General features: G+C 40.6%; 2 protein-coding genes across 3 annotated transcripts in view; both read left to right on the forward strand.

Moving 5' to 3' along the window:
- The window catches only part of ampd1, a 39,658-nt gene extending 25,140 nt beyond the window's left edge, over window positions 1-14,518 (forward strand). For both annotated transcript variants that reach the window (XM_034173343.1, XM_034173345.1), the window contains 9 exons: window positions 4-198; window positions 548-679; window positions 3,940-4,103; window positions 4,195-4,321; window positions 4,559-4,722; window positions 4,967-5,087; window positions 13,479-13,652; window positions 14,059-14,169; window positions 14,355-14,518. In XM_034173343.1, coding sequence (XP_034029234.1) covers window positions 4-198; window positions 548-679; window positions 3,940-4,103; window positions 4,195-4,321; window positions 4,559-4,722; window positions 4,967-5,087; window positions 13,479-13,652; window positions 14,059-14,169; window positions 14,355-14,510 — 1,344 coding nt within the window. In that variant the 3' untranslated portion in view covers window positions 14,511-14,518. The remainder of the gene's footprint in view (window positions 1-3; window positions 199-547; window positions 680-3,939; window positions 4,104-4,194; window positions 4,322-4,558; window positions 4,723-4,966; window positions 5,088-13,478; window positions 13,653-14,058; window positions 14,170-14,354) is intronic.
- Window positions 14,519-17,234: 2,716 nt separating this feature from the next.
- Window positions 17,235-25,008, forward strand: part of dennd2c (DENN/MADD domain containing 2C) — a 58,379-nt gene continuing 50,605 nt past the window's right edge. Inside the window, exons 1-2 of the mRNA XM_034173346.1 lie at window positions 17,235-17,428; window positions 22,464-23,500. Of these exons, the coding sequence (XP_034029237.1) occupies window positions 22,650-23,500 (851 nt within the window). The 5' untranslated portion in view covers window positions 17,235-17,428; window positions 22,464-22,649. The remainder of the gene's footprint in view (window positions 17,429-22,463; window positions 23,501-25,008) is intronic.

Below are 25,008 nucleotides of genomic sequence, written 5' to 3' on the forward strand. Positions count from 1 at the left end.
CAGGTAGACACCCACATCCACGCTGCTGCCTGCATGAACCAGAAGCACCTCCTGCGCTTCATCAAGAAGTCCTACCGCGAGGATGCAGACCGCGTTGTGCACAAAGTGCAAGGAAAGGAAGTCACCCTGAAAGAAGTCTTTAAGTCTCTGAACCTGCACCCCTATGACCTCACCGTGGACTCTCTGGATGTGCACGCCGTACGTGATGCACTATGTTTATCTTTTAGTGAACAGCTACAAGGATACAAAGTTTTCAGTACTTGTATCTGTAATCTCTGAATATCTGAAGAGTGAAAACTTTTACTTATAAACTGTGAGTTTCAGATGTACTTTCTTGAAATCAAGATTAATGTCAAATCATGTTTCGCCACAAAGATTGTTCTCTTCCGTGTCAATGTGTCAGGCCACTGTTGCACGTTTTAGTCTTTAAAGCTTATATACACCATCAGAATGTGGCCACTGATATTATTTCTGTAAAACTTGACGCTAGCTTCTGTTCTGGCAACTTTCTTTGATTTTCCCTTGTTGCTCTGTCATTCCTTTGAAGGGAAGGCAAACGTTCCAACGTTTCGACAAATTCAATGCCAAATACAATCCTGTGGGAGCCAGCGAACTTCGTGACCTGTACCTGAAGACTGAGAACCACATCAATGGAGAGTACTTTGCCACCATCATCAAGGTCAGCTCCTGCATAAGAAGAGAGAAGAAAATGGACTGCATTTGTAACTTGATTTAAATTAAGGTTAAATATGATGCAGATGTCATGTTTCATTATATTTCATGTCATCTGATGTTATGTGTAGGTCATAAATAATATTTAAAAGGTTAAAAATCCATTAAAGAGCCAATAGGATCTTCTGCTCCACGTCCCCGTCCAACAATAGACTGAGAGACCATCTTCCTCATCACTGAGGGATTGCCACAACAAACCAATGGGCAACAGGACCTACATACGTAGGACTTATTATTATTAGAGGGTGTCAAAATCCAACCCCTCATCCATGTCATGACACCTAGGGAACGGATTAAGTAGGGGATTGCCTGTTGGGGTTAAATATGGTGGGGACCTTGTGTGCCCTGTGACCACTACAGTAACTGCAAAGGCCCAACATGAACAATGAACAACAGATGGTTAATGGGGCTGTGGTGTAACAACAAGTCCTCAACAGCAGATCAGGTGGAGGAGGTGATGGTTGTAACCCAGTGGTTGTGAAGGTAGATGAAGGCTGCAGCAGGTCCTCAGGCCACGGTCATCTGGGATTTCCCAGCCATCGGACCAGGCTAAGGATCTGTTAAGTGCCATGTGTTTATAGCGTCTGACATTAAACAAACCCATGCACAGGTGTCTCTGGATCTACCCAGGATGTAGAATTCCACCATCTCATCGAGGAATCGACTGAGTGACAATCTTCTTCACCACCGTGGGATTACCACAACAATTATTAGAAAGTGAAAAACTTAGTTAAAGAAGGCTGGGGTTGATTCAAAATAAATATATTTGGCAGGTCCAATTCAAAAATTTATTTATATTCCATTGAAATATATATAGTGCCACACAAAATACATCTCAGATGAATTGTATGTTGTGAAAGTGTAGGAACACGGACCCACAAAAGGGGGCGCAAATGAACGGACAATGGAGGAAGTCAAATAACAACACTTTACTGTTGTGAATAGGCACAACAAACACAACGGATCACAACAATAGACAAAGAGGTCAATTCACAAGAATGTGTCACGTGGGCAGGCTCGAAGATAAGAGACGTCTGTCCAAAGCAGAACCGCAACCACACGATTTCCTCCGCCACCGAACCCCGGGAATACTGGAGCCGCCAAGTCCCGAACTCCCAGGTGGCCACTGCCTCCGCGTGTCGGATCTGGTACTGCTGGCGAGGAACAAAAACAGTTAAATGTGGGTGCGTTCACACCACATCCACCAAAACCACGTCCACCTCTCGTTGGAAGAATGTCTGCTATTCAACACACAAAAGTAATAAAGGGTTACTGTCAAAAACACAGTCAGCTGAGTACGTTACCTTCTAGGTAGAGCGATATCTTGGCAAAGAGGTGGAGATGTCGTCCTGCTGATATACCACTGCAGATCAGATGATTGGTGACAGCTGTTGTAGGTGATAAGTGACAGCTGTCACCCCGGCTGCTCCTGTAAGGCGGCAGCGCCCTCTGGTGCCTGGAGCCCGCACTCCAGGCAGGGCGCCCTCTGGTGGTGGTGGGCCAGCAGTACCTCCTCTTCAGCGGCCCACACAACATTGTACGTATATAGAAGACATCCAGACTGACTCTGTCCTATTTAATTTAGACTCCCAACAATAAAATAAAATTGTACAGCGCATCCAGAAAGTATTCACGGCATCTCACTTTTTCCACATTTTGTTATGTTAAAGCTTTATTCCAAATGGAGGAACTTCATTTTTTTTCCTCAAAATTCTACACACAATACCCCATAATGACAATGTAAAAAAAGTGTTTTTTTTGTTTTTTTTTTTATTTTGGAAAATTTATTGAAAACAACTAAGAAATGACATACGTATTCACAGCTTTTGACATGAAGCTCAAAATTGAGATCAGGTGCATCCTGTTTTCCACCTGTCTACATATAAGGTCCCACAGTTGACAGTGCATGTCAGAGCACAAACCAAGCATGAAGTCAAAGGAATTGTTTGTAGACCTCTGAGACAGGATTGTCTCGAGGCACAAATCTGGAGAAGGGTACAGAAACAGTTCTGCTGCTTTGAAGGTCCCAATGAACACAGTGGCCTCCATCACCCATAAATGGAAGATGTTTAGATCCACCAGGACTCTTCCTACAGCTGGCCGGCCGTCTAAACTGAGTGATCAGGGGAGACAGGCCTTAGTCAGGGAGGTGACCAAGAACCCGACGGTCACTCTGTCAGAACCCCAGCATTCCTCTGTGGAGAGAGGAGAACGTTCCAGAAGGACAACCATCTCTGCAGCAATCCACCAATTAGGCCTGTATGGTAGAGTGGCCAGATGGAAGCCACTCCTTAGTAAAAGGCACATGGCAGCCCACCTGGAGTTTGCCAAAAGGCACTTGAAGGACTCTAAGACCATGAGAAACAAAATTCGCTGGTTTCATGAGTCAAAGATTGAGCTCTTTTGCGTGAATGCCAGGTGTCATGTTTGGAGGAAACCAGGCACCATCCCTACAGTGAAGCATGGTGGTGGCAGCATCACGCTGTGGGGATGTTTTTCAGCAGCAGGAACTGGGTGACTAGTCAGGATTGAGGGAAAGATGAATGCAGTAATGTACAGAGACATCCTGGATGAAAACCTGCTCCAGAGCGCTCTTGACCTCAGAGTGGGGCGACGGGTCATCTTTCAGCAGGACGATGACCCTAAACACACAGCCAAGATATCAAAGGAGTGACTTCAGGACAACTCTGTGAATGTCCTTGAGTGGCCCAGCCACAGCCCAGACCTGAATCTGAACATCTCTGGAGAGATCTGGAAATGGCTGTGTACCGATGCTCCCCATCCATCCTGATGGAGCTTGAGAGGTGCTGCAAAGAGGAATGCAGAGAGGAATGGACCAAACTGCCCAAAGATAGGTGCACCAAGCCTGTGGCATCATATTCAAGAAGGCTTGAGGCTGTAATTGCTGCCAAAGGTGCATCAACAAAGTACTGAGTGTATTGTGTGAATGCTTATGTACATGTGATTTCTTAGTTTGTTGATTTCTAATAAATTTGCAAAAAAAACAAAAACAACTTTTTTCATGTTGTCGCTGTTGGATGCTGTGTGTAGAAAATGTTTTTTTTACTCCATTTTGGGATAAAGCTGTAACATAAAATGTGGAAAAAGTCAAGCGCTGTGAATACTTTCTAGAAGCACTGTATGTTCTGTAGCAGTGAACTAACAGATACTGAAATTGAAGTAAGCACAATTTTTTCCATATTCCAGGAAGTAGCCAGTGACCTAGAGGATGCCAAGTACCAGTATGCTGAGCCTCGCCTGTCCATCTACGGCTGCGATGCCAATGAGTGGAACAAACTTTCCAGCTGGTTTGTTAAGCACAGAGTTTACTCTCCAAACCTCAAATGGATGATTCAAGTACCCAGGATCTAGTAAGTTCTCAGTTCTGTTTGTGTAATACACGTTGACCTGTTTATTGTGTTCGACACGTCATGATGATGTCATATCCCTCTTCTTTCTTAGTGACATCTTCAGAAGCAGGAACTTTGTGCCCCACTTTGGCAAAATGTTGGAGAACATTTTCCTTCCCGTGTTCCAGGCCACCATCGATCCACAATCCAACCCAGACCTCAGCATCTTCCTTAAACATGTGAGTGGAACACAGAAACACATTTGTGGGTAAGGTCAACCACAACAGCTTGAGCCCAAAAATACATTGAATGTTCCATCCAAAAAGAAATGAAGAATGCACTTTGCATTTTGACAATTTAGGTTTTGAGAAGTATGTAGCTCTGGGCCTGAGTTGAACCATCTGGTAGCCTACACCATGACCCTACCAGTAAAAATGCCACTTTGAGAGTTTAATCCAGGACTTACTTGTGTGTAGGTGACAGGTTTCGACAGTGTGGATGATGAGTCCAAGCACAGTGGTCATATGTTCTCCACTAAGAGCCCCAGGCCCGAGCAGTGGGACATCGCCAAGAACCCCTCCTACACCTACTACATCTACTACATGTATGCCAACATCGCTGTACTCAACCAGCTCCGAAGGTAGGAATCTTTCTTGCACACACTGGAAATCTCCTTTAGAACACAGTTTTTCTGCAAAGTTGGGAATATCTTGACGTTATGAACACTTTATTACCATCCATAATGCTTCCACCAGTTCTCCGTACTGTCTTGTCTTCTCCACCTTTTACTTTCATGCATATTTGACAAAAGAAAGTACATTTTTTCAGACCCTATAAGTCCTTCCTGTGTTCTGATATCTTGGTCTATCACTGACGTTTTTCAGACAGAGGGGGATGAACACATTTATGTTCAGGCCTCACTGTGGTGAGGCTGGTGCCATCACACATTTGCTGGCTGCTTTCATGACTGCCGACAACATATCTCACGGACTCAACCTTAAGAAGGTCAGTCATAATAACAATTTTTTTAATAAAGTGATTTTGATAGCTTTATAGACAAATCTACTGGAACACAAATGCTACACAACTGAAAACTTGCATTTCGAGTCACCTCTGTAAAATATAGTAGTAGTAGACTCTCATTTATGTCACACTAAGGAATTCGGGGATCAGCATTGGCACAAATGGGCCTCAGGGCCCATATAGTACTTGCTTCTCTAATATGCAGGTCAAAAGACAAATCCTGGTCAAAGATACTGAGATTTGAGGAAATTCATTTAATTGGACATGATATGGAAAGGCACACACCTGTCTACATATAAGGTCCCACAGTTGACAGTCCAGGTCAGAGCACAAACCAAGCATGAAGTCAAAGGAATTGTCTGTAGAGTTCCGAGACATGATTGTCTCGAGGCACAAATCTGGGGAAGGGTACAGAAACATTTCTGCTGCTTTGAAAGTCCCAATGAGCACAGTGGCCTCCATCATCTGTAAATGGAAGAAGTTTGGATCCTACAGGACTCTTCCTAGAGCTGGTTACCCATATAAGCTGAGCGATCGGGTGGAGAAGGGCCGTAGTCCGGGAGGTGACCAAGAACCTGTTGGTCACTCTGTCAGAGCTCCAGCATTCCTCTGTGGAGAGAGGAGAACCTTCCAGAAGGACAATTAACTCTGCAGCAATCCACCAATCAGGACTGTATGGTAGAGTGGCCACACGGAAGCCACTCCTTAGTAAAAGGTACATGGCAGCCAACCTAGAATTTGCCAAGAGGCACCTGAAGGACTCTCAGACCAGGAGAAACAAAATTCTCTGGTCTGAGGAGACAAAGACTGAATTCTTTGGCGTGAATTCCAGGTGTCATGTGTGGAGGAAACCAGGCACCATCTCTACAGTGAAGCATGGTGGTGGCAGCATCATACTGTGGGGATGTTTTTCCACGGCAGGAACTTGGAGCCATCCTAGAGGAAAGCCTGCTCCAGAATGCTCTTGATCTCAGCCTGGGGTGTTGGTTTCAGCTGGATGATCGATCGATTGATAGATACCTTACATAACTTCTCTGTCTTGGGCATTCAACCCAGTTAAGGGCAGTTCCTTATGTGTCTAATTAAACAGGAGGACTTGGTGGTTAATGGTGTCAAAAGTTGATAAAAGGAGATCAGCGTTGGAGGTCTCGGGGCTTTTTGATGCCTTAATTTGATAAATGGACTGTATTTATATAGCTCTTTTTCATCTGCATCAGACGCTCAAAGCGCTTTACAAATAATGCCTCACATTCACCCCGATGTCAGGCTGCTGCCAAACAAGACGCTCACTACACACCAAGAGCAATAGGGGATTAAAGATCTTACCCAAGGGCCCTTAGCGATTTTCTAGTCAGGCTGGGATTTGAACCGAGGATCTTCTGGTCTCGTGCCCAGCGCCTTAACCACAAGACCATCACCTCCCCCATTTTATTTAGTTTTATTTCAATCAGCAAACTCATGCAATAACAGAAAATAAATGAATGAATAGATAAAATCAAACAAATAAGAAAGCACATAATGAATATACTGAAAAAACAAAACGCAGCTGAGTGAAAAAGGTCAAGGCTGAAGCTGTCTAGCTTTTAACTTATTTATACCGTGTCAATATTAAAAATAAAACATTTCTGTCAGACTACGAACAGTAACATGAAAACAATCACAATTAATCACCAGTACTGGTAAACGTTAATTTCTTTTACCATTTTCAATACTTAGTGCTGTGGCTATGACCCAAAAAGAGCCTTAAAAATGGATTTAGCTTGCACAACTTTAGAACAAATTAGGTATCCTTTTGTTCGTTGGGATGTCTACTATAAGGAAATTGAGGTTGTACTCGTCAAATCTACTTTCTACAATGTTTATTAACCCCTTACGTGCGGCAACCATGAAAACTCTGAAAATTTATGTCATTTGTTTGTGTTTGCTACTTTGCACCGACAGGTGGAAATAAATCATATCTAATGTTTCCTTTGCTTTAGTTTCAGACATGTACACCCCTTCCTGCTGATTTGAAACATTTTCATAGGTTTCTACTCAATATTAACCCTTTATTTCGCAGGACAAAGTACACATCAAGAGCTAGTTTCAGCTCTTCTTGAAATGGCCTTCAATGGATAATGATTATAGAGTAACCAATTAAATATAGATGGCTGTACTGTCTGTCTTTTGTTTCTTATTCAATGAGGTGAAGCCATGATGACCTTGAAGTCTCAATTTAAGGTAACATTTGACAGAATTTGACCTAAAAGTGGAATTTGTAGTGGTCATATCAGGTGAATTTCAAGTGCTACAAACAGGAAAATTCATGAAATAGATGACAGTTTGTAGGTCTTAAAATTAGCAAGTGTGGTTTCATAATATTCAGTGCTTGCCATGCAGTACATGTGATATGCATACACTATGTGTATATGATGTTGATTCATAATCTAGAGAGAGAGGTCTCCTGCCAGGCCCTATGGTATCATGAGTTACTGCAACCCATACAAATATTGCTGAAATCTCTTTTTTTTTTAATCATCCTACAGGTAGATGAAGTCATATCATAAACAATTTTGATGAAACTGTTGCACCTCAGCAGAGACATCTGGTGTTCACTTCAGTAACTAAAATAAATGCTTCTCATTATGGAGCTTGTTCATTAAAGTGAACATGCTTGAAAAATCATCCGACCTATGCAATGTTTTTACACCGAGGCAATTCGGGGTACTGTTACCACTGGCGGCGCCTGTCCGTTCATCCGTCCATTGAATCTGCGCCACTAATATTGCTTTTCAACCATTTTCTTGGCATATAGGGGGGCACTTTGTGAAAATCAGAAAAATAACTCTCTGAGGTGAACGCTTCAAGCTAGGTTACTGTTGTTTTTACTGTGGCCACCTCTGATAAGGATTCATCATATATTAGATGTTTCTGTTTTATTATGTAACATCCATGGTTAAGTTAATGGTCGTCATTGCTCAATGCCTATGAATAGTAGCTTGCTGATATCAACAGAGTGTGTGTACTTAAATGTGGAACCTTTGCACTGCAGCAATAATTATGCTTTTTCACCATTCAACCAACTATGTACAAAAATTAGTCGGCTCCAGTCGAAGTTAGGGATGTTACACATTTGTACTGCACAGACAAAAGTTGCAATGGTCAGAAGTGCCAATGCTTGCAGGCTGGTCTTGAATGCATTGAGATCTGCTCCTGTAGCTCAGAATGCCATAATCCAAATAATAGAAAGAATTTGTATGAGGTGGATGATGGGGATGAAGTAACAGATACTGACTAACTTGATGTAAATCAGTGATAAAGACTATTCATCTACGATGATATAATTGAGCACTATAGGATTTTTGTCCTATTTGATGAGGAAGGAAGGTGACAGGTAACCCAAAACACAGTCAGATTTAATCAAGATACTTAGTATTGATATTTAGTCCTTTATAGAGAAATCCGCATTTATAGGTAACATGTCTCAAATGTAGCCCCCTCTAACTACCATATCAGTGTAGCACTAAAACTTACATTTGGTGCCAGATTAGAAAAGGTAAATGGCTATTTGCATTTTTATGGATGGGGTCTTGAATTTTAAAAATGTCATATTTGTTTACACTGATGACATTTAGTAAAGCATTTTGTTGACCATATATAAGCAACTACAGCAATGAAAGGGTTAATGATCACGTCAGTACCAATGTGCATTCCACAACATCAAAATCTTTTTGATAATTTTTGATAATTAAAGAAGGTAAATTGAACAATATATCCAGTTGTTCTTCAATTTTCTGATTTTAGTTTGCAGGGCCATTGCTCCGGATTTTCACTATGTATGCGGCTACAATAAATAAGGGGTTAATGCACCATTTTAAAGAATAATCACATTTATCAAAACATTTCATTTCTTTCAGGTAGATATCCCAAGGAATAAAATATCATAACAGTCTATCAGTAAGTTGCCATTTTCAGAACTAAAATGGCAATATTTGTTATGAGTCCCGTTATAACCAAAAAGGGATAAAAAAAGGTGCAGATGATGCCAGAGTACATCATAAAATCATAAATATGAGTAAAAAAAAACTGCAAATGGTTATAAATAAATCCATATATTGATAAAAGGATGTTTATCCACCAAATGAAAGCAGAAAATGTCAGCCCCAGCGTTTTCTGGTAATTACATTTTTCGCGGAAGCCGCAAACAAGGGGTTAATTCATCATGTAAAAAGTATATTCCACGAGTACAACCTCAATATTCTATTAGTGCACATCTCAAAGAACAAATTGATACCCATTTTGTCTTGTTCTAAATTTATGCAAGGTACCCCAAAATTAAGGTCCCTGAACCGCAGCACTAACTTTAGTGAACACTGTAAGCACTTAAGATAGATTTTTTTTGGTACATTATTTTAAAAACCCCTTAACGCCTGAATTTATATAGCTGTATATAAAAAAATGTTTTGTGTATGTTTTTGCCTTTAAGTAGATGGTAAATAATGTTGAGATGATTAATTACACTTTTGCACAAAAAATAAATAGGAATTTTGGTATTTTGGTAATAATTTATGTTATAATGTTATAATAATAATAATGGTATGTTGCAAATTTGCAACAACAGGCATACTGGTCAATTTGGTATGTTGCATATTTGAGTCAAATATTGTAGCATATATATGCGACAATAGGCGTTAAGGGGTTAAAATGATTTACAACGTATATTGGTGCTCTGTTTGAGCTCCAGCTCCAAACTGTTCCACAGATCCACCGCACAGATTGATGTGCACATCCTTCTCTTATGAGTTCGACTTCTATTCTGTTTGAAGTTCAATTCTCCTCTCAAATTATAGCCACCTTCTCGTTCCATAAAAGATTTTGTATTTTTTTCAGCAGTAAATTGTTTCTGGCTTTGTACATGATTTGTGATGTTTTAAATTTGACCAAATCCATAAACTTCAAGACGTTTGATTTTACAAATAATGGGTTGGTATGTTCTCTGTATCTCACTTTATTTATTATCCTTATTGCTCTTTTCTGTAGTATGCATAGTGGCTACAGGGTGCTTTTGTACAACCCCAATTCCAATGAAGTTGATACATTGTGTTATGTGTCGGACGCAGCCCGGAGAACCGACCAGCGTTTGAAGGACCCAGTATGAAATAAGCAGAGCACGGTACAAAGGATAACAGAGTTTAATAAACATAACAGTGATGTGATAAATATAAAAGTGCGCGGTCTGGCGTGGTGGATTGTGGTGCGCTCCCAGCAGCGCTAACGGTCCGGAGCCAGAACCAGTTCGGACCCAAGGACCCCGCCGACACCCCCCAGGTGGCCGCGACAAACCGAGTCTGTGGATGAAGAAATCATCTTGTGAGTCCACACTCAACACACAGAGAGAACGCTCAAAGGTGTACAAACAGCAAACACTTCCTGGCTTAATTACTAATCAGCTTCCCACCCTGCAGGCATGGAACATCCTGTTCACAAACTCACTGCAGTGGAAGCTAATTAAAACGACTAACATAACAGCTCAATATAACAAGGTGTGAGGGACACCACATTTACTGACTGTATAAATGTTAGTCACAAAATCTAACGTACCTCAGGAAGTGTGCTGACGAGCGTGAGACCTCACCCCCTCCTCTTTCACAGACCATGCATCAAACCTGGACGTTCTCTGCATCCACTGATGGGAGATGGCTCTAGAGACGACGATCTCACCCGTCTGGTCACAAGGTCGAGTCTCTGGCAACTACACACTGTGTACTCTAGACTTAAATGCTACCATGTTCCAATCCGTGTAGAAGCACCACAGCTGTGAGTCCTGAACGAGCTGCACCTGATCAGCCTCAAGTGATCAGGGTGAGGTCCTGGTATCTCAGCCACACAGCCACTCAGTCCCAAATGCGCACCACCTGGAAGGAAAACCAAAAGACAGAAACAGAGGACAAACAAAAGCCAGCCAGGCACGCCAGCCACAACAACATTGTGTAAAATGTAAATAAAAACAGAATACAATGATTTTCAAATCCTCTTCAACCTATATCAGTTGAATACACCACAAAGGCAAGATATTTAATGTTCAAACTGATAAACTTTATTGTTTTGTGCAAATATTTGCTCATTTTGAAATGAATGGCTGCAACATGAATGATCAAAGAACACCTGTTTGGAAACAGGTGAGTGTCATGACTGAGTATAAAAGGAGCATCCCCAAAAGTCTCAGCAGTTCACAAGCAAAGATGTGGTGAGGATCACCACTTTGTGAACAACTGCATGAAAAATAGTCCAACAGTTTAAGAACAATGTTTCTCAATGTTCAATTGCAAGGAATTGAACCCGTGACCATCGATCTCTCAGGTGTCACTGCATTAAAAACCAACATCATTGTGTAAAGGATCTTACCACGTGGGCTCAGGAACACTTCAGAAAACCATTGTCAGTTAACACAGTTCGTCGCTACATCTACAAGTGCAAGTTAAAACTCTAACATGCAAAGTGAAAGCCAAACATCAACAACATCCAGAAACACCGCCGCCTTCTCTGGGCCTGAGCTCATTTGAAATGGACAGGCGCAAAGTGGAAAAGTGTGCTGTGGTCTGATGAGTCCACATTTCAAATTGTTTTTGGAAATCATGGACGTCGTGTCCTCTGGACAAAAGAGGAAAAAGACCATCCAGATTCTTACCAGCGCAAAGTTCAAAAACCCAGCATCTGTGATGGTATGGGGGTGTGTTAGTGGCCATGGCATGGGCAACTTACACATCTGTGATGGCACCATCAATGCTGAAAGGTACATCCAGGTTTTGGAGCAACAAATGCTGCCATCCAAGCAATGTCTTTTTCAGGGACATCCCTGCTTATTTCAGCAAGACAATGCCAAGCCACATTCTGCACGTGTTACAACAGCGTGGCTTCGTAGTAAAAGAGTGCGGGTACTAGACTGGCCTGCCTGCAGTCCAGACCTGTCGCCCATTGAAAATGTGTGGCACATTATGAAGTGCAAAATACAACAAAGGAGACCCCGGACTGTTGAACAACTGAAGTCGTACATCAAGCAAGAATGGGAAAGAATTCAACCTACAAAGCTTCAACAGTTAGTGTCCTCAGTTCCCAAACGCTTATTGAGTGTTGTTACATTGAAAGGTGATGTAACACAGTGGGAAACATACCACTGTCCCAGCTTTTTTGAAACGTGTTGCAGGCATCCATTTCAAAATAAGCAAATATTTGCATAAAAACAATAAAGTTTATCAGTTTGAACATTAAATATCTTGTCTTTGTGGTGTATTCAATTGAATATAGGTTGAAGAGGATTTGCAAATCATTGTATTCTGTTTTTATTTACATTTTACTCAACATCCCAACTTCACTGGAATTGGGGTTGTAGTTGTTTCCCCATACTTCCACACAGTAAGACAGATATGGTAAAAATAATGAACAGTAGAGTATGTCTAAGGCTTTATAGTCCAGTATGTATTTTGTCCTCCCCAGAAATGCAGTGCATTTTGCCAGTTTTGATCTGACATGGCTTACATGAGGTTTCCAGATGATTTTTGGTGTCTATGATCACGCCAAGAAATTTATTTTGGCCTCAGCCTTGCTATGTAATGACTCAGTCTTGTCTTTGGCTTCGGCATTGCATTGAAGAATAAGCCAAGGCCACTCATTTTTACCTATTTCTCACACTGTTTACTTCACACAAAACAAACAAACAAACAAAAACGCCCATCATGGTAACTTTATGCATACGTTGGTCTTTGTGCACAATACTTCAATGCATTGTTTTCTCATCACCACAGTTCTACACGCAAACATAGACACTCTACGTCTACAAGTATTAACATGTAAAAATCTTGTGGAACAGCCTTGCCACTACCCAAGCATTATTATATTCCTTCACCTGGGTAACGCATTAATGTCTGTGATCCCAACACATTGTGTCAAGAAAGCACACTAAAGATTAGATAAGACTGTGTCCGACTCACTTGGCTGTAGCTTGAAATAATGCATTAGCCCATGAGAAACGGCCACGGCAACTGCGACAGTCTTTGTACAACACTCATTCTCAGATGCTGTGGCCTCAGCCTCGAGGTGTTGTGACTTGGTTACAGCCTAGACCTTGAACACCCAGGAGCCAGACTTAGCCTTGGCCTCAGGGAAGGTGGACTTGACTACAACCCTGTAGGGGTTCAAGCCGTACTACTGTAAGCACAACACTTCTATAACAGACAAACAAGCCATTTCAGTTGAATGAGCACGATTGAAATCAGTTCAGATTGCTTTCCTTACAGAATTCCAGATTTATACAGTACAATATAGTCTATACAAGGGTTAGAATTTAGACAATCTTCAGTAAAAACCTGTAACACTCTGTTTTGCTTCATTTACCAGAGTCCTGTACTGCAGTACCTGTACTACCTGACCCAGATTCCCATCGCTATGTCCCCTCTCAGCAACAACAGCCTGTTCCTGGAATATGCCAAAAACCCTCTGCTGGAATTCCAAAAGAAAGGCCTGATGGTTTCTCTGTCTACTGATGATCCGATGCAGTTTCACTACACCAAGGTCAGAACGCACACGAAGGCAAATGACAATACTGCACTCTAACGGGTATTATATGTGTTTTATCTTCATCATCAAATAAATACATAATGAAATAATTTAGCGGCTTGTAGACGGCATGTTAAATATTCGGGTGCATATGTGGAAAACAGGATATTCTTCTCAAAAATGCAGACAAAAATGTTAACTGCATGCACTGTACATGTCACTGTTATCTCTCACGTTATGCTGCCCTCAAGTGTTTGGTCGATAGTTTTGTCTGCAGTGTGTCTTGAACTCAGAGAACCTCAGTAAACCTGAAGTAGGAGTTCCGTTCAGTTTGGATCTCGGTCTGTGTGTGTGCGTGTGTGTGTGTGTGTGTGTGTGTGTGTGTGTGTGTGTGTGTGTGTGTGTGTGCGTGCATGCACAGGAGCCCCTGATGGAGGAGTATGCCATTGCAGCTCAAGTCTTCAAGCTGAGTACCTGTGACATGTGTGAGATCTCCAGGAACAGCGTGCTGCAGAGCAGCTTGTCTCACGAGGTATCACCTCCAGCACACATTACGCCTTCTGGGTGTTCATCAGGTTTACTGAGTGTCATTTTTTTCTATAACATTGTCACCTTTCAGCTAAAAACCCAAATAGTCCCATCTTGCAATGTTTTGGTTTTCTTTTAAATTTCGTCACTTGTACTAACACATGCTTGTGGTTTCTGTTTATGCTCCAGGAGAAAATCCACTTCCTGGGTGAAGACTACCTGAAGGAGGGCCCAGAGGGCAACGACATCCGGAAAACCAATGTGGCCCAGATCCGTACGGCCTATCGTTATGAGACCCTGCGCTATGAGCTCAATCTTATCAAGGAGGGCATGAAAACTGAGTAAATGTGCAAAAATAAAAGAAAAAAAAGAAAAAGAAAAACTTGCACATGCTGCAGCTTTAAATGCGCCTCAACTGCAATTAAAGACTCAAATTTTCAAACTTTATTTTTCACATTAAATTAAGAAAAGGACTAATCACACAGATTTTCTCTCATTTGGAAGATGATTTGTTGACAGTTGTCCTCTAAATGACATATTTTGTCCAGTTGTTGGACATTCTGTCAGAGAAACATCTTGTATAAGAATAAAGCTTGTAAAACTAAAAGGTAAAATGTTGTCTTTCTGTGAAATGCACCTGCAGAACTGCTCATCAGCTCACAGAGTACAAATACTGCAATTACACGGAATTATTTTCTCTATCTATTAACCTACTAATCCTTTTGATTTTTTTTTAAAAAAATACACTTCCGAAACTGTCTGCCACTTCCTGAAGTGGATGAAACGAGAGGCTGATGCTCCAGTGGTCTGGCAACTTTGCAAATCATGTTCTCTTGAATTGGTTAAGTTAGTTAGATGTATATAGTAAAATGTGGACTATATTTTAGTTCTACTAAAAGTAATATAGCAGATAGGAATCTTACTAATGTCTGCACTGACAGCTACAGTCATTACACATGAGAAGCACGCAATAAAAACACGTTCTTCTACCAGAAACCTCGCCTTATAGCAGTGCTTACTCGTATTAAGTCGGTGTAATACAGTGAATTTACCTGTAATTTTGTGAATCTGACAAAACCCAAGCAGCTGCTCTGTCATTGTAAACTTTAGCCATATTTTGGGTGAGCCAACATGGCGGACGTTGACTTCACTGGCTACCATCCAGCGCGCACAGAAACATGCAGGACAAACGGAAGCTAGCCATTTACTTACAAAATTAAATAACATGCGGGCAAAAAAGGGTAAAACAGAATTGTGCTCCCCCCCCCCTTTTTTTAAACAAACATCTAGCTAAATTGTCTTTATAAATAAAACTGAAACACTATCATGATTTTGCACAGCAGAAGTAATCACTCTAATTAAGGAATAACTCTGTTGTGTCTGATGATTTGTGGACATTTATGCTGGTTATACGTCCCAAATTGGCCTGTATGGATATTTGTGACCGTATAACACCATGAACGTCCGCAAATCATCAGACACAAGGGGGCTATTCCCATTCTAATCCAATTCCATCGTTTGCACGGTTTATTTTTCTGTAGGCAATTCGGTCGGCGAGGCTTACCATGAGGCAGTAATCCATCAAATGTGAAATGGCAATTCTGTCTCAGAATCCACATCAGTACTTTCGTATGGTGGCTTAAATACACCTATTTCGGTGGCAGCGTTGGTACGTGACTTTCTCTCGCTCTCAGCTAACAGTGCTAACAGCTAGCAGTGCACGCAGCTGGTGTTCTGTCGAATTGTGCGTCTCATTCCATAAATCGACAATTCCACGCACCAACAATACTGCGTATGCGTGCACATGCGCAGTTGCGCGGAAGGCTCGCCTGTCAACAGGAATGACATCTCATCAGAACACCGGTCAGGGCGCGGAGTAATACATCCAAATGTGAAACGGTCGAATATTTTGCCAGCGTTACCCTGATATTATATGGTCTGAAATCTCACACAATTAACTAATCAGATTTGCAGAAAAAATGTAATTGGATTAGAATGATGTCTGTAAGGTGTGCATGTATGTTTGAAAACCCTGGTAATCATTGAGGTGTTCTGATCCACTACTTTTTAAATCTAAGCCAAAGACTCTTTTATTTAAAACTAGCTGGGGTACCCGGTGCTGCCCGGGTTAACCTGTTTTAGACATAAGCCAAATGCCAATCATTTTAATCAAAACATTTGACCAACATTTGTTTTTGTAATGCTGATGTCTTATAAATATAATAGTTAATGGGCTAAAGTTTGTCCAGCAGAACTTTAAGAGGTGGACTCCCCAAACTAAGTGGAAATACTTGGTTAAAAGACAAACACATTTGAAGTCCTTCATGCAGACTTTGTTTTGCAATCAAATTTATAACAAAATCACACACAAAAGGTAGGTAACAGTAAATGTAAATATCAATGAATCAAAAGTGAGGTAGTGGTGTATTTCACTGATTTTACACTGCAATTTTACAAACGTAAAATTAATGTATTCAGACAGGAAGGCAAACTGGGTTGTACAGGACAGTCAGGTGCTTAACAGTTGAGAACATAAAGTAGCTGAAGAAAGGGATGAAATAAACAGAGATGGCCAACACATATACAGGGCTGGAAATTTTAATCTGCCTGGTCATACTCACAGCCGGCTATTTTGGGGGTAATTTTCAGTTTAACTTTTAAAAAAAGGTACCAGTTTGTTCCCCATGCCATGAGGATTCAGAATATATATAGTTTTTAGGGTTACATATTACAGTTTGGGAGTTTATCCCGGACAGACAGACAGACAGACATAGCTCTGTCAGAGCTTTCTAGAGCTCTGACGTTTTTGTTGTTTTTTATGTATCTTTACTGATTCTATTCTACATTATGTTGTTATTTTCGGGAATATTTGATATTATTGTAGACCATTTTTGTCATATTTTGGTAGTGGTAAAGGGTTATATAAATAAATCTTGATTGATTGGTTGATCATATAAATTCCCAATTCAGGCACTTCAAACAAAACTTCAAAAGCTAGGATGTTTATTTTGAGGAAGAGTTTTATTCTGGAAGTTATAACAGGAAATTTGAGTTCTGGTGGGAGTTGATTCTCAGTCCGAGTCGGAGAATGAGGACTGTTCTGCTTTAACTTTTCGCCGTGGGTACAGGTTTAAAGTGTAGGGGACGCGTTTTCTTACAACATAAAAAAGTGGCAATTTTCTGGATAATTTACCAACAACTACTTCAAGGTTCCAACTTTAGTGTGAATCTCTTCAAATGCTTCTCGTTTCAAGCCACGAGAGGTAAGTTTGCAGATCAATATATTTATTTATGCCGAGGTACCGCTTATTTTGTTCTAATTTATTTTATCACATTATTCAAAATATTTTTTTCTTATGAGTTGGTTCTTCAAGTGACATATACGACTAATTAATTTTACGAAGTTTTGCGCACACGCTACTTAGTTTTGAACGTGCTGTGGAACGCAGCACCAAACTTCATTCAAAATATGAACAAATAATCCCCAGTTCGTTAACCGACAAAAGCGATGATGTTATAATAAGTGAATTAATACTGTTCAGTCGATGGATCAATTCGGCATACATTCACGAAATTATAATTACATTTTTAGTACGATTAAACGTTCAGTAATGAGTTACTCTTCGTCGTCTGAGAGTTGTTTTGTTGATGGCTGCTGCAGAAATTAATTTAATCTTTGCACATTTTTGTACATACGGAATTCGATAACAGATCATAAGCAGTCTGATGAAATTATAATTATGAACGTTTGTCTTTGGACCACTTTGCAAAAATCGAGACGGTGTTCAATTGGGATATTTTTAAAAGAAGTCTGGTAAAATGATTCTTCACGTAGCGTGGGAAACGTCGCTTCTCCCGAATCTGTTGTCATTTTACATCTAATATTGGTTATTTTTAATAGAGAAAATAGTAAAGTTAATGAAAAACAAACACCTTTGTAAACATTTCAAAAATAAGTCATTTCTACTGCTGATTAGTAATTTAGTCTACATTTTCCCAGATCCCAGTCCAAACCTGACATTTTGAATTTAAAGTGTATAGAACATCTATCAAAAAAATAATCAAAAAGTGCTGGAAAAGAAAACATGTGCTATATGTGCTTGATAACTGGCTTAAATTATTAATCAAATGGGAAAGCAATTAATCAAGATGCAGAAGAGTAAATGTGTGCAGTTTTCACAGTTAGTCATTTAAATAGTTAATTGATATTGCTATGTCCAGCTTCATTTGTTTTTTTTTTTTCAACGTATTAATGTACATAAATTGAATTGCTTTAGGATTGGGACTGTTAGTCAAACACAATAATATATTTAACAAGCTGCCTTGGATTCTGGGAAGATGTAAATGGCATTTTACTCTCTTATGATGTTTTATAGAATTGTGGTTACGCCACCATGTGTGCTGCAGACCCAACAGTCTGCACGTTTTTACTGGAGCCAATGATGACGAGTTCATGCAACAACACAGTAAACCCACTGATGTGCACAGCGGAACAAAAATCCAGGCTGTTAGCCCTTCATGGCACATAGTTGGCTGTCCCTGCTCTGTGCTGATGTGTCTGTGAAGAAACCCCACATTTTTGTTGTTGCAGCTCTAACCGTCGATGGCAAACCAGTCATGCAAAAACCTCACCTACAACATGTTGTGTCACGCCACCGTTCTTTGAGAGGGCGTCCTGGCTCTGTTTTGAAGGGTTTAATGCAGCTGCACAGTGTTGATGGGACTGGGATATGTCAGCTTCACCAGTTTGCTGTCTGGTTCAGATGATTTAGGCAACTTCAAATGAAGCTACCAGGATACCTCTCTGCAGATTTGACAAGCTCATAAACTATATAGCAAAGTTAACTTTTGATTTGTCATCTGGTATCGCAGCACCTCAGTTTGATATGCTGGAGGGTAGAGTGGTCCTTATTTTACAAAGTTTTGAAATTTCATACTCTGACCCCCTGAATAGGTTGCAGTTGATAAAATAAACATGCTGTGTAAAATTTTGTTTGTTTTAAACATTTTCTTGCTTACTCGCTGCGTGTACTGTTTGTCAGGCAACGGCTTCCGTACTACAGCGTCCCCCCGAGGGGAGGGTCCGGCGTGCTTCAAACATTCGTGAGCTGCAGCTTAGCATGGCGGACAATGAGCTAATTCACCCAGCACAGTCTTTGCTGAAGGCAAATGTTTGGGCGCATTTTGGATTTTTTTATTTGCTGCGTAAGAAGGAGCTTGACATGACTTATGCAGTGTGCAAAATCTGCAAAATGAAAGTCAAGTACTTTGGAAACACTTCAAATCTGCAAGCCCACATGCGACGCCATCACCCGGAGCTAAAAGAGGGGAGCTGCGGTCTCTGCTGACTACTGACCAGCGCTTCACTAAACTGTCAGCCAACTCTGAACGAGCAAAGCAGATAAGTAAATTTACATCTAGAATACTTGATTAACCTTGTAAAGCTGCATTTTCTTAAACATAAACATTTTTAAGTAATATAACTATTTCTCAGAGCTCAAAAATTGATTCTGAATCGAATCGTCACCCCAAGAATCGGAATCGAATTGAATCGTGAGTTGTTGTACGATTCCCATCCCTATTATTTGTAAAGCACTTTGAGCATCTGATGTAGTTGGAAAAGTGTGATATACATGCAGTCCATTTGTATAGCACGGAAACAAGCAAAATTTCAGTGCTTTTGAGCTACCTCTATGTGCAAACAAAATTTTACACCTTTTCTCATCAATTGGAACCTATTCTTGATTTATTTTGTTCAAGCGACTAGCCAGTTGATGTCAGGCTGCCTTTCATTACTTCAATTGGCAGTCAAGGTGTCCTTCCCTGCATCCTCCCTTAGCTCCATTTCAACCCTTCAGGGGTCGAAATTCTAAAGTGTTTCTGGACATCACAAATTTTGATCATATTGACAGTATAATATTATGAATCCCTTATTTCAATGCTAAGGAATAAAATTGTAGTGGTGCCAAAGAAAAGTCTTTTTAGACTTGAATCTTAAAAAACCCAAAGGCCGTACAGCTTTAATTTTGTTTTGCAAATTGCAAAACAAAAATGCAGTAACATAACTGCAAAGCACACACACATACAGGCACGCGCATATGTGTGTGTGTGTGTGTGTGTGTGTGTGTGTGTGTGTGTGTGTGTGTGTGTGTGTGTGTGTGTGTGTGTGTGTGTGTGTGTGTGTGTGTGTGTGTGTGTGTGTGTGTGTGTGTGACAAATACTTTGTAGTATATTTTATCAATTTCTTAAACAATTTACTTCTGGATTAATAAAGTTCTTTCATATTCTTATTTTATATAGATAATACAAAAAAGAGACTATTTGTAGGTAGTCTGTTGTGAAAAAATCCCCCCAAAAGAACTTAGCTTATTTATGTGTTCTTTGTCAAGACAACAGTGCTCAAATATCTTACTATGTGCATCCATATTGTTTTCCAAATTCCTCAAGTTAACACAGTTTTTTGGAAGTTTCCAATTGGTATTTCTGAGCCATCTTGAATGCAGTATTAATATAAAGAGGACCTGGGAGTCATGGCTTTGACACCAAATAATACTTAAAATGAGACATTGCAATCTCATCATATCTAATGCTGCTCTGTGACATTTTTTCTTTGTCCAGCTTTAATTTTTGGTGAAGAAGGCACTGTTGGTGTCAGTACTATTGGAAATGAGAATCTAATCAGGTGCTAATGTATCTGACTAATGATTTTGTTTTTTTGTTTTTTTTTTACAACTCTACTTTGTTAGACCTCAAACGCAGATGACTGGAGATGTGGAAGTGCTCATGCTGGAACTGTTTGCGAGTAGCGGTTGCATTTCTTGGTTTATGCCATTTCAAAGATGAAGCTTGATTGCCATAGCTGGCCTAAACTTAGCTCAAATCAGCGGTTACCATGCGAATCTCTTTTGCACTGTAATTATGGACAGTCTGCTGATCTGTCTTCCTGCTTCTGCGGAAACACAACTCATTCCTTCCTGTGAAACACACCGCACACGGACAAGTAACACAAGTGGGTCACTTTGGAAGTTGCATTGTCATTGTGTGGCCTGGGAGCGATCATGCAACATTCCAGCGTGCATACATTTGATTGAGGTCACAGTCAAATCAAAATCAAATCAAATCAATTTTATTTATATAGCGCCAAATCACAACAAACAGTTGCCCCAAGGCGCCTTATATTGTAAGGCAAGGCCATACAGTAATTACGGAAAAACCCCAACAAAGACGTCACTTTCAGGCCTGACAGACCAACTCTGTGCGGTTAAATTTATTCCCAGACCCCCTTCTTCTGCAGCTCTGTCAGAATGCAGCTCATAAATGATTTTGATCGTGAGCTGTGTTGTGGAATTTTACCATGTGTCTGTCTCCTGTCTGAATTCTTTCAGCCTTGGTCCTGATTTGCAACGTGTCCAAATGTTTTGTGTTGTTTTTTTTTTACCCCAGTAAATCAGGAGCTGCTGTACTACAGTGTACTGGGACCAGAGTCGGGGGAATATGAGTCGGGTGGATGATTTTTTGTTTATTGTATTTTTTCAGTCAAGCCTTCTTGATACCGTTTAAGTGTGAACAAGAGTCTTGCTCCTAATTGAAACGTTTAAGAATGCTTCAGTTACAGACTTCAATGATGCCCTTTAACCTCTACTCTGTTAATGAGTGCATCCATTTGAAGATCTATTATTCCACCGCGTTTACAGGTGTAGTTAAAATATTTTCCTTTATCTCTTAATCGTCACAGGCTCTGTGTGTGTGTGTGTGTGTGTGTGTGTGTGTGTGTGTGTGTGTGTGTGTGTGTGTGTGTGTGTGTGTGTGTGTGTGTGTGCGTGCCATGAGAATCATCTGTTTTCCTGCCTCTGAAGGTTGCTGAAACCGCTCCAAAACAGCTGAGAGTGCCTCCTCATCCCAGTCATCACAAAGCGAGCTTTGTAGGAACATTAAATCAGATTCGATGCTTTGCTGTGTTGTTGCTGTTTTTTGTGGTTTTGAATGACGAGACTCTGGAACAGGCGATTTTTTTTTTTTTTTCTTTTTTAATTTTTTTTTTTTTTTTTTTTTTTTGCCCCTGGACTCGCTGAGGTTTGGGAATACTGTGGTAATGTTGTTCCTGTTACTCACTTTTTGGGTTTTTCATGACTTTATTTTTGGAAGTTAACATTGACAACATGTCCTTCCTGTCCTGATATACATACAGACCATATAGTTCCTCAAATGTGAGCTGTTTTTGTCACTAGCTCTGACCCTTTGCCCCTGCGGTGTGCAGCGTGACTGATGGGTTATTTCTGTGTCTCCTCTTCTTTTTAGGTTGTTTACTAAAGAAGACACAAGGAAAATGATATTCTGATAGATGCATGAGGACACAATGGAACCCCCCCTTTTTTTGGATTAATTAATAGATGAGCTAGTTTTTCTGTCTGTCTTTGCAAGTAAACTCCTGATGCATTCACCAATGGAGAACTCTGGGTGAATGGACGCTAGCCTCCTCTCATCATGCTGTCTCTGGGGCTGGAGCAGCGCAGGCGAGGGGGCACTGAGGTTGAGCATCTGCAAAAACAGTCCACTGGTGCCTGGCAGGCCCACCAATCTAGAAGGCATCCTTCTCATGATCACGGCATGAACATCAGGCAGAAGATCTCCCAGTGGGAAGGTCGCACTCAGCAGTGCAGCAACTGGAATGCCGGGGTGAAGGCACATCCTCCAGTTGTATCCCGAAGTCTTTCTGGGGATGTCCTCGACAATGGATTTCGCATTGAGAAATCGAAGGGGAGCCATCAAACTACAGTTTTTAAAGCCAAGAGTCTGGGTTTAGACTTTCGGGAGGTTGGCAGCAAGTTGGAACCTTTGAAGAATCATTCAACCATAACTCCAGGAAGTAAGCAACCCGTGGCATCCATATTTGCATCGCCTAAAATGGAGGCCAATACTGCTAAGCCTAAACAAACCTCAACTGCCAATGGGGATAAAATGATCAATAACATTTTGGATGTTGAAGTAGTTTCTAAACCTCTACCTCTGTCAACTGACGACCAAGAAGACTGCATGCCTGCTGGGAACTTTTACACGTCAAGGGGATTCTGGCGGTGGCTTGAGGGGGACAAATTATTTTGGGAGAAAGGCAGAAGGTCTTCAGGTGAAGTTCCACCTCCTACTAAACCTCAACGGACATTCCTGTATCAGGGCAGCGACAACAACACTCGGCAAACAATTCGATGGGACAGCCCAGCAAATCACAGTAACCACTCCAACAAGAAGAGTACGAAAATAGCCCAACCACCGAACTTCCCACCTCCTCCGTGTCCTGGTGTGAAGAGCGAAGGACTTTCAAGGCATAAAAAAAGCAGGTGATGTGATGCCCTAAAAGCAGATGGTATTTTTCCATGACAAATTATTTAGAGAGTAGATTTGTCTAAATCAAAGTAGGTAGACATTTTTTTTCCTGTGATTTCTTTGTGGTTTTGAAGAAAAGTAATCCCACTACTAGAGTAATGCTGCAGTTAACACTATGTTTTGAACACAATATTTCAATTCGTGTCAGTTATATGCAATAATCCGTGTAGTCACCCAGATTCTCTACAGTAAGTGGCTGGCTAGTTTGAGTAATGCACACAATTGTTGGTATTGAGTACTGATTACATCAGTCTTACATCAGTCAGTAATCAGTGCCAGGATTTTGTTGACCTTCGAGGTGACACGTTTAAACAGTTTAAAAAATGGTGGCAGCTGTCATCTTAGCTCAATGTTTTAAATTTTGCCCTTTCATAGTATTAAAAATAAATAATAACAGAAAGATATATATCGGTCATCTGTTAAACAAGAGTACAGATGTATTCCCAACTGTGAACTTATAGCACAGATACAATGGCTGTTCATGCAACTGTGGCTATTTAGTCTGCTCAGAAACAAGCCTTTTGATGTATGTAGTCAATCAGATAATGTTAGGATTCTACCCAGGCTTACAATTCGCTCCGCATCCATGCTCTATGAAAGTGTTCGTACATCATCAAACTTCTAGCCGTTCCCATTTTGCAATGTTGTGAAGACAAAAATCTGTTATCATTGCAAGAAGCTTTGACATTGGTTTTAAGTTGTTCTCTGCTTCACTTTAGTTTGCCGTGTTTATGAAATATTCACAGCATTAAGTGATTTTAGGGTAGCGTCTAATTGTTGGCTGAGGTCCATGTGTTATATAATTTGATATCTTCCAGCATTGTTGTCTGTTGTTGGACATGGCCTTGTTCTTTACCAGCTGCAGGTCCAGGGTTAGCACTCTGGACACTCACGGTCGTGCACTCAGGACTTAGAAACTCAGGATGCTCGGGCCTGAGTGTAGCTCTGATAACCATTATCTGTCAGAGAATTGTTGACAATATAAACTAAATGTCATGAGATTCATAAGGTCAGCAGTCTCCGGGTTGCTAAAAAGTTAACGCAAAATAGGAACAATGCAGCTCAGTTAGACATTTCTTGAGCAAAACAAACGTTATTATGTTTTTAGATCTGTAGTCTATATGGCATGATAATTTGGTTTTAGAAGATGATGAAAAATCAGCAGTTTTGTAGAGAGGTTTTTGTCTGGTCTGCTCAAAGTGATGTTAATCAGTGAAATCACCTGGTGGGGTGGGTGGTTGCAAAGAAAGCCTGCAACCTCTGTCCTTTCTGGAACGAGTTTGAGATCTCTACCTTAGAGCAACTGTTGGTTGTGTTCATTATGACAGTGATTAATGGGGGGGATTCTGGCTAATGGAGAAACTGTCACAAAATGTCATAAACTTGTATAACATGTCTAGTATACTGTTGTACTGTCCCACATTGATAATTTTCTTTGTCAAAGTAGGTCAGATAAGTGAAA

The sequence above is a fragment of the Thalassophryne amazonica genome, chromosome 6, assembly GCF_902500255.1.
Source record: "Thalassophryne amazonica chromosome 6, fThaAma1.1, whole genome shotgun sequence".
NCBI lineage: Eukaryota > Metazoa > Chordata > Actinopteri > Batrachoidiformes > Batrachoididae > Thalassophryne > Thalassophryne amazonica.